This window comes from Cupressus sempervirens, chromosome 3 (assembly GCF_028749045.1).
Source record: "Cupressus sempervirens isolate cs-2001-9-10 chromosome 3, ASM2874904v1, whole genome shotgun sequence".
NCBI lineage: Eukaryota > Viridiplantae > Streptophyta > Pinopsida > Cupressales > Cupressaceae > Cupressus > Cupressus sempervirens.
In genome coordinates, this window is record NC_143120.1 from 605654389 (window position 1) to 605665476 (window position 11088).

The following is an 11088-nucleotide window of genomic DNA, read 5'->3' on the forward strand; positions in this document are numbered from 1 at the left end:
AATTATGCGGCAGCAAATAAGTTCATACACCACCATATGAGGTGCGGGTGTGTTTTAGGGTTGGGTCGGTTGGATAATAAATCAAATTATATTTAAACCAAAAAATTGCCTCTTCAAAACATTAAAAAGTCAAATTTTTTTGGTTGAATGTCCAAATTTGCTCCAAATTCCTCTCGAGTTCTTCTGTCAACTACAAAATTCGCTTGACATTTGCCCAAATTTGTCCAAGGTCCGAAAAAGAGAATCTATAGGGAATTCATCAGACAAATGACAAATTTGACAAGAATCGGAACCAACTTCGAATTAGCTATGAATCAAATGTTGAATTTGCATGCTGAGGGACGAATTTGGTAACTTAGTTTTTAGGAAACTTTTGGTAGCACAATGTTAAATACAAATTCAGTTTAACACTTCCCTAAATGATAATCCAAAACCAAGGGAGTTCATGTAGCTCACACAAATGCACATGGTTTTGTCGGCAAAAATGATTACTAGAACCATTTAGGAAGTATGACACCTAAAACAATCTCATCAAAAGTAGCTTTTGTTGACAATATCTCCTTATGGTGCAATCCATAAGTGACAAAGCAACTGATCCAATTTGCATCACTCAAGTTGGTGGATATGTAAAGTTAATCAATATGAGTAATTCTTGAAGACTTCCAATCAACAAGACATAAGACTCCATTTCCAAAGGTGGAGACTAAACGAACAATTGTATAAAATCCCAAAGGCAAAAACAGGAATAGAAGGCACCTAACTTACACAGGCATTTAAAGAATTTCGCTTATGACTAAAAAAGCATTTTCATGAACATTTTGACCCTAGTCAAAAATTGATTATTTTTTAACCATTGAGAAAACAAAGCATTTGAATTCCATTTTTTCAAGTTGGGAAGGTTTCGGCTTGCCTCCAAGAATGTTTTGAGGACCCTTCACCTATAACACCCCTTGTATTACATTGAGATGGGGTTCCTTTCATGCAATGGTTGATTGTAAATGTACTTGGTTGCATTAGTCAAGGACTCTAATGTACGGTGAAATGTAATTGCGGGGTTATTTGGAAATCTATTTGAATGTGTAAGGTGTTAATGAAAACCTCAAGAAGATAGTAAACCCCTGTAATCAGCAAGAAGTTAAAGGCTTTAGGAGGTGACCACTGTCTTTTTCAGAGTTTAGTCTAACATTGAATTTTTCCAAGACAAGGTTATGTTTTGCTCCATTTTCATGCTATTTTGTGGCTATCTAATTGTTGTTATACTGCTGAATCCATGACTCTAGGCTGAATCTATATCTATGTCTATATCAGATATAAATTCAGCATAGTTTAGTGGCTTATTGTAATAGCTGTATCTATATCATTATTTCCTGGCTTATTAAAATTTAAATTCAGCATGGTTTATATCTAAGGTGAATTTCTGGAAAGATCCTAACTACAATAAGCCTAATCACACCTTTAGGTGGCTGTATTAAAACGTACTGGAAAGTTCTTTACATGGATTGATTTTCTTTTCCTTGTGTCAAAGCTTAATTTCAGACTTACTGAATTTTAACTATCCATTCTTTTCCTAGGCTCTACCCACCAAGAGGCAGACTTGAGGTGCACTATCTTTGCATCTATTCTGTTTGAAAATGCTTATTATCTCTTTCAATTAAATGCAATAAACGATTAAATGGACAAATGCTTGCAAACATATTGTTTGCCCAGCTACACATTTTTGTCAAGTATGGCTTGCACCATTATAGTTAGCAAATTGTGGTGGAGCCACAAAAGATAGCTGTTGGCTTATAAGAATAGAGTACCGAGATAGAATGCAAGTGAAGACAAGGACATGGACAGTATAAACCTTGAGCTATTGAATATAGATAAGAACCTGGAGGATGAGATACTTGTCACTTTGCAATGGATGTGCATCAAGGGACATATAATTTGAGATCAAGGTGCATTAAATATAGCTAGTTGTACAAAGGATCTTGCACATCCATCTACTAGAGATATATGCATTGGTCTCATTAGAAAGCATCTAAGAATGGATATTGAGGACATGTCGGTCTGAGTACAGAATTTTAATGCTATTATAATTTATTTCTCAACCAGTTGCCTTGCTCATGTGGATGCCATTGTTGAAAATATAATGTATGAAACAGTTTAACATTCAATATGTATTTCCTTGGGTTAAAGATGCATTATCGAGCATGTGTTCGGGCTAATGCCTTATGCATAAGGGTTTTTGACCAACCTAGGATTAGCATACTGGTACAAGCTATAACAATTCTGACTTTCCACTTAAATAACAAAATTGGGTCCACCCTTTGAAGTTCTTCAGACAAGCATTTTATAAAGGATGACATGCCAGTGTATCTAATTAGCAAATCCTTGGTCACTAGCACACTAATCCAAGTAACATTTTGGTTCGCTTGTTAAAGACATGTATTTTTCATTTGAGAGGAAAAAAACCAATTGGTGCATTGGATTATTAAGGAAAAATTAGAGAAGTGGTTTAACAAGATGATGCTCAAGTTCACAATGGACAACCCAGAATAAAGTGTACAGTCCAAAGTCAAAAACAGTGATGAGGAGTTCTTTGTAGAGTTCCCCATAAGTTGTACAGAGATTCTTACATTGCTTGTGAGGACAGTAATTACATCATCTTATGGCATGGGCAAAGGAGATGTTGAGAAGCTGACAACCACATACAACGTTTGTAGTGCATTCTTGCAAGAAAGCTAAGAGTTCAATGCAGAAACATGTCAAACAGAGAGTTGTTGTATGCAACACCAAAGAAGTTGATGCTATCAAAAAAAAACTGCCATTAATGTTCAAACACGATACAGGAGAACAATGCAAAACCTCAGTAAGGGTAAAGGAGGCCAAAAAATATCTCTATATGCCAAAGAATCTTAGTTACCGATTCCTGAAACGAATCCAATTCGGGCACGTGAATCGGATCCATGGATTCATGATTTTTTTTTCCCCATTATGATTCATGGAGGATTCATGTAAATTTATATATATACATATACACACACACTAAGAAATGAGAGAAATATACATAATTCTAAAACTAAATCATTTCAAAGTATGAATTTATGATTCTAAATAATTTCATAGTATGAATCTATGGATCAAATCCACAATGATCATAAGAAAATAATCAGAAAAAACAAAAAAACAAAAACTCAAAAAAAATTCAAAAAGAAAAAAAAATCCAGATGAATCCAGCCACAGATCCGGATCAGATCCGAATCCGGATCCAGACTCTATGGCATGAATCCAGTAACTAAGCAAAGAATTGGAAAAGACCATTTAGGCAACGTACAGCTGGATAGTCTAGCATCCATAGAACGACATTCAAAAGAAATTCCAGGTCACCAAAGGGCACTACAATTGATTGAAGAAATGTGCAAGGAGAAAAATTCATAATCTAAACTTTTTAACTTTTTCCAGATGCACTATTTCATGCTTGTTTTTAAGATGTTGAAGAGGATCGAGCATTGATGCCCAAAGACAAGATCGACTGTAGGTAAACATCATGCTAGAGAGAGCACCAAGGTAGCTTTAAAGGAAGGAAACAAGACTTATCCACCAAGAGTGTCCTACTAAACAACCTGGGTCAATCAACCCACTAGCTCCCATTTCACTACAATATAATGATTAACTTTGTGCTATCAGATTATTATGGGCCAAGATGTGCAAAGACACATGCACACAAGTGTGAGATCTTTTGCTGAAACAAGGGTGTAATAGCTACAGCTAAGAAATCTAAATAGTTTTCGAGCACCCTGTGTCATCATGAATATGCATGGTACCAACATTTCGACCCAAACCAGACCATATGTCAACTATCTGGCCCACAAAACAACCTTCCTGAATGAGTTGGAATATCTCAAGATGAAGCAACAGCTTACTGCTATACAAAAGGAAACTAACATAGGAATTATCACGAGCATGATAGAGTACACAACTCAATTTAAAGACTTTATAGTTCTAGTAAAGCTATCCTTCAACATCAAAAAGGAACAACATAGACGTTGGCTCATAAGTGGGCCGATCTTCTGTATCATTCAGCAAGTTATTTCTTACATGTATTTATACAAAAGGAAGCATAGGATGTTGGCATTATGAAGATCTTATTGGTGAAGTGAAGATTGGTGTATGGCTGTCAATTTATTGATGGCAACTGTGCAACTACATAGGATAGGTGGCAAGCAACCCTACAGGTGTTAACTAAGTCAGTACATAAGGATGAATAGTGAAGGCGGGATCAGTGAACACATGGACACATGATTGGTGAATATAGCAGAATGGTTGACAGCATACAGAGCACCAACAGCGGTTGAGGTAGAAGTCAAAACATGAGATGCAATCACATCTACACAATCTACATGATTATCCTATTACATAATCATGACCACAACCTAATTGGTTGAAAGGTAAGAAGAGTTTAAATTACTCCAAGTGGCAAACAAATGAAGAACACTCAAAGGACAGTTAAAAGATTCAAGATTACCAAAAGATTTAGTTGAGGCGATCATATTGGACAATGTGATACTAAAGAGAGAAGGTTAAGAGATGTTGATTTGGTATTAGATGGCTCATTGGATCAGTGGAAGGCAATGATAAAATGGTGCATTGGTAAAGGTAATACGTTTTGACTATTCCAAGTAATAGACAAGGAAATCAAATTGAAGGCCAACGCAGTCAGGATAAAATTATGTTGAGATATCGAGATATGTGAGAAGCTTAACAAGATCGAACGGGAAGCTTAAGGTTTGAATGAAGGGTCAGAATTAAGAGGCAAAAGTTGAGCCACAGAATAGTTATTTAAAAAAGGTTTTGTAATGCAAAATGTTGTTGTTGAAGACAGATCGACAAGGAAATCAAATTGAAGGCCACCGCAGTCAGGATAAAATTATGTTGAGATATCGAGATATGTGAGAAGCTTAAGGAGATCGAGCAGGAAGCTTAAAGTTTGAATGAATGGTCAGGATTAAGAGGCAAAAGTTGATCCTAACAGAATAGTTATTAAAGAAAGGTTTTGTAACAAAAAATGTTGTTGTTGAAGAGAGATCGAACAGTGCTAAGATTGTGATCAAGACGTAGAGCAGAGAACAGTTGCAGAAGAGCGGAGAGCTAATTGGATCTGACAGACAAGAAGTGTCATATCCAGATCAGTGATTTAGTTGTTATGTAACAATTACAACAGTTAAATCCCTAAATCGGGTAAACCCTAACAAGTTCGAGTTGTAAATCCCTTAGGTAGGCTCTTAATAGAGCATTGTAAATCCTCTAATAAGGTAGATCCTAGCAGATTTGTTTGTACTTTTAACAAGATACAAATCACTCCTAAGAAGGTGAACTCTCAAAAAGGGTAATTGTATGCTCCTAATCGGGCAACTCATTTACTGCAGTAGTGAGCTTCTGGGCACCGTGGTTTTCACCCTCGTTAGAGTTTCCATGCTACACAGTGTCATGTATGATGAATGATGTGTGGTGGTTTGATATTGTTATGCTTTATTCACTGGTACTGGTCATATGCTTTATTGCTTGGAAGTTAATATTGCAGTTTAACCGATTGGTGATTAAAGTTTTACATTACCTGTTTGTACTAGTTCCACCCCCGCTCAGTACCTAAGAATCCTAACATAGGACATTGCAATATGCAAAAAGGTTTGCATATACTTGGGGCAAGTACAGGGATCAATTCACAAGTAGAAGCACAAATGACCAAAACAGAAAAATGAGTAGTGTGAAGTAGAGGGGTATACCAGAAATGATTGCCACCAGAATTGAAAGGATCATATATTTCATGTCGTATGCAATTTTCCCTTTGCTGATAAAGACCAAAAAACTGCATGGTGTATAATTTCTAAAAAATACACCCATGATATTACAAACTGCAGATTCCTTCATCATGCACACAAAGGAAGCGAGATTTCTGTCAGACTAGGATTACTAAATAGGGTGAGTGCTCTCCCTTCAAAAGTGGATGGGAGACAGTGAGAAACAAAAATGTGCCAAGGTGGTGATGAATGTTATAGTTGCAGTGAACCAAACCACTATTGCTTCCAATGTCCTTAATTCTCTACTAATGGTACAACATGTGATGGGGAACAACTCAATAAGAATTACCCTGATATGGTGACAAAATCCTCAAGTATGGCCAAAGGCCAAAATAAGTGAAGATGCATCAAAACCAAGACCTTGTTAAGCCTTTGAAATCATACAGTGATATGCCAAATTCAAGTACTTATCGAGAGGGAAAGTGCAAAATTGCCACATGGACTTTTGCAGTGGGGATAAAGGAGATTTTAATTGATAGAAAAAAAATCAATTGAATGATTGATGAGTCAAAAACTTATAGCATGTTTCAATACTTATGATCCATAACTTATCACAGGACATTTTGCAGAGGCAAGTGGACATCAAGAGGACTGTCAGATTGTTATCATCTCATCCACACCTAATCAAGCAACCCAAATTCTGAGGATTAATCAGCCTAGCAGTAAAAAAGGATTATTGATTTGCAATTTTGCACACAATTATGAATTTGCGGCAAGTTCATTTAAAGTTTTTGTTGTATTGTGGTCATTCCATGCATGCCCCTCAAAATTTTATTGGTTTTTTTTTTTTCAAAAACATTTTTTTGGAACTAAAAAGCATAGTTGTTTTGCTTCTCTTGGCCTGTTGCTTCGCCTCTATAAATATTGGAAACTGGGGCCCATTTTGAACATTTTTGTTCTACTTGTAAAAGTAAAAGGGTTAGAAGGGCTCTCTGATTATCTACTTTTTGGAATTTGTAGTTAGCGTTGAGAATCTATTCTTGGAAAAGCATGACCATTTCTTCTTTAATTATATCCATTTGTCCTTCATAGTCTATATGAGTATCGTTTCTTTTCTGTGCAGGGGACTTAAAAATAGATAGTTTTTGAAGTTAAAAATAGCAAAATCCATAAAAAGTTAAAAACACAAGCTAAAAACATACATATGCATGCCAAATACCTCTAGGCACTCGGCAAATTGGAGCAAGGAAGTTGACAACTTAACCAACTGGAGTGCACTGGACTAAGGTCTAATCAACTGCAAACTTCTTGGCCCAAGGAGGTTAAGAGCCTTCGTGGAGGTGTGTTCAATAGCAAAGTCTTTGGGAAGGAGCTCAAAGGATTCATATGACAAAAAAAGGATGGAGGGGAGAGGTTTGATCAATAGATCAAGATCCTCTTGAGTTTTTGAAAGGTAGTGAGAGGAAGTTCAAGCCTTTTAAAGGTAGCTGATCAAGAAACTCAGGTTCAGTAATTGGGTGGAAACACCCACATCTCTTGGTAAGCACATATAAATATAATATAATCCCAGCTTTACTCATATGTTAATGTTCAACATTTTAAATAGTACACCAGATTGTTTCTTCTGGTTCAAGATCGACATGATTTATAGAGTAAAATTGTAATTTGGACTCGGCGAGTGCATGTTCGGCTTGGACTCAGATTTGGCCCAAAGGTTAGAAGAAAAAATTGAGCAGATGAACTCTGTAAAAACGATCAGAATCACTCATAATTGACCATCATCTGGCATCGCTACAAAATAATTCCACATGCTGTAAGTCATGTTCTACTTTTGTCAATGGTAACAACGATATAGATACGACGAGGAAGGTTGACATTTAATAGCTTTTGACTTTCTTCTTCCACTTTTAGGTGAGCATATCCAAGCGAAGAGATGGACGAGTACGACATGAAATACAAATCACAAATGTGAAGATCTTCTTGATCGAGAAGCTGCATTTCCATTAGTTTAGGGTTCCGAAAAGCCTCTACGAGTGGATCAATAAGATTAGTTTTTTACGGACCTTGAACAAAAGGACTTAATGAAAATGTAAAATTCGAATATATATTAGAAAAACCAAATCCTTATGATTGGGTCAAGTTCAATCCTGAGATGGTTTTGATAAAACAAATCCCCTACTCTCACAACACAGTCGAAGCGTGTTTAAACTACTGAAAGATGGAAATGTTCATAACAATGTAACCAGATTGAACCCTTCGAAAGCTAAAGAAAAAAGTTGAAAATCACCTGCTTTCATGGAAGCATCAGCCATGGGCACATTCCTAGCCATAGAGGCTAAGAGAGCAATCCCATGCTCGGCCGCCGCAACGGTATTAGCAGTCGGTGCGTTCACCACTAAACACCCAAACTCAGTGGCCGACTGCAGATCCACATTATCTATTCCCACCCCAGCACGCCCAACCACTTTGAGCCTTCCATTCGAACTCTCGAACACATCTCGTGTCACCTTTGTTCCGCTCCTCACGATCAGCGCGTCACACAGAGATATTTTCGTGCACAGCTCTTCGGGGGATAAGTTATAGGAGCAGTCCACATTGGCCACGGTCCGAAGCAGCTCAAGCCCTGCTTCTCCAAGTTTCTCAGCTACCAAAACCGTGGGCTTCGACTGCAAGTCGGATGCAACTGCTTGGGCACAAATCCTCTTCCTCAAAACCGGAACATTTAATCTCGTTTTCCCTGCACCCAGCCTCTGCCCGAAAGATAAAAACCGACTCGATTGCAGCCCCAATCTGGGCAAACATGGCATCGATTTCGGGTGAAATACTGCAGGATTTTGATCCAGCGCCTTCCTATTGCAATGAAAAGTCTGAAGGCTGCCCCTTGCCATTGCCATTGCTCTTGCTCTGTTGAACTCTGCACTCTGCTGATAGCTGCTAGCTGCTCTGCAAGTTTTGCTTAAAAGATCTGTCAACAGAATATCCTTCCTTACGACATCTATTTAAATCATTATTTATAGTAGATTTTAATTTGATTTAGGTTTATGTGTGGGCGAATTCCGCTGATTCGTGGGTCCATGGTAGGTACTGACCCATTGTTTAACTGGACGCTGTTGCGAATCCAGTGGCAGTTTTTCCCCGAATCATACGAAACTTTAATTGTCTTAAAAAAGAGTCCAACTGAAAAAAGGAAAAAGAAAAAATCTACGCAACCATGCGGCCGCCGTCGCAAAGGGCGGACCGCAGAAAACTATGAATAATACGAAATGGGTTGGTGTCTTTTCGGTAGTGGGTTTGAGTTTGCTCCTAGTTCTACCCACCACGCACTAACCTTTGCATGGCCACCAACCTACCTTGAGTTTGACATGTTTAACCGGGGTAGGTTCGTTAAAAAAAATTGTTTTATTATTTTACTTTATTATCTTTTTTCAATGGGGACTTTTATAGTTGTTTGATAAGGGTAGGTTGCAATATTGATTATTTTTCTCTAGGTTTATTTAGTCGTCAATTTGTTTGAATCGCTTTACAAGTTATAAGGGGCTCACCTTGTCAAAGAGTTAAGCTCTGAATTGTTAGATTGACATGTTGATTTTTTTCAATTAAAAATAAACAAATTTTAATGGAAGGTTTCATATTATCTCCAAAGAAATATCATTGTTAGACCCAAAGATAACATTATTCATTATGTCAAATTTGAAGGCGCGATGTTGACCTCATTCCACACTTAACAATGAAACTCATTGTAAATGTTATAAATTGTTCAATGCACAATTATTAGTGACATTTCCACGAATTGATGCCCTAGGCATATTAGTGATCGGTGTCAATCATAAATACTTCATGTTTGTTTGCTTAAATTTTGGTTTGTTTTGCTCTGTTTTAGCATCTCTCAGTTTGACAAAGTTCCACTCCAACTTGTAGTAGTGGTGTTGGTATGCCCAAAGTTGTAATAACATTTGATCAACCAATTTCTCGCGACAAATTTAATAATGATGGTTATGTGCTTATATTAGAGGAAGAAGAAGTTAAGTTGGGAGCTCGTAAGTTGTGAACTTTGGAACAAGGGATGAGCATCCATCAATGTTGGATAATTATTGCTAGATATTGTAGTTATAATTGCCTTGGAAGACATATTGTAAAATATGGATTTTTATCGAAGCATAAACATGCAACATGGTGGTTTGACGAAATTCCTCAACAAAACTTGTAGTAACCCCAACTAGTTATAACTTCAAAAAAAAACCAGATTCTTCTCTAATTCAGTTGTTCGACATTTTGTCAAACACTTTGCAAGCAAGCTCTGATACCAATGTAATAACCCCAACTAGTTATAACTTCTTCAAACACCAAAATTCTTCTCTAATTCAGTTGTTCTGCATTTTGTCCAACACTTTACAAGCAAGCTCTGGTACCAATGTAATATCCTCTTACAAGGAACTAATATGCAAGTGCAATTCCTTTGGTATTATCAATGCAAATACATGGAAACTAGATGCAAAACAATTGACATACAATAATGACTGTCAAAAATTTTGATTTTGAATTATCACAGCAAAATCATATGCTGATGAAGTACAATGATAATAGGGATGCCCAAGAATGGAAATGAATCAAACACAGATACTGCAGTGCAGCATCGTGCATGTGTACTGTAGCAGCCAAAAAAAAATTCTTCAATTAAGCACAAATAGAACTCCTGAATTGAAGCTCTCCTAAATACCAAATTCAATGGATATTTCACCACCTCAAATGGTTGCAACACTGAAGAGTAGACGTTCTCCAATGGTTGACTAAAATCGAAAACCTTAGTTTCTTCTCCCAACTTGATATCATATGCAATTCACAAAATCAGATGATAAACAATGAAGATCTCACTCTATTTATACTTTTCCTTCACTCTCCTAGAAGGAAATAAAATATTTAATAATTGCATTCTCTAGAAGTTTCTCCCTTTGCAATAATTAATGTTCTTTTAGGAAATTAAATTACTAGAAGTTTTTCCCCTTCCAATAATTAATGCACTCTCCAATAAATTAAATTAATTAAAAATAAAGTCACCTTTTTTTTTGACTTTGTAAGAAATTAATTTAATCAATCTCTCCTTATTTCTCCATTTAGCCTTCGAAGAACATAAAGGCTAAGAACTCCACCGATGTGCTAAAAAGATGGGGACATTACAAAACTTGATCACTTGTATTACACTGACTATAGGATATCCACAAACGGAATTGTTGAAAAGGTGTCTTCCAAGTAAATCTGGTTGTTGTGTGTAAAGTGACAATTGGTAACTTTTACTAGCATAAAGAAA

At 36.6% G+C, this 11088-nt stretch overlaps 1 protein-coding gene across 1 annotated transcript in view; it reads right to left on the reverse strand.

Annotated features, from left to right (window-relative positions):
• The window catches only part of LOC149568130 (D-3-phosphoglycerate dehydrogenase 1, chloroplastic-like), a 52269-nt gene extending 43502 nt beyond the window's left edge, over positions 1-8767 (reverse strand). Inside the window, exon 1 of the mRNA XM_089821130.1 lies at positions 8071-8767. Within this exon, the coding sequence (XP_089677256.1) occupies positions 8071-8677 (607 nt within the window). The 5' untranslated portion in view covers positions 8678-8767. The remainder of the gene's footprint in view (positions 1-8070) is intronic.
• Between the last annotated feature and the right edge of the window lie 2321 nt (positions 8768-11088).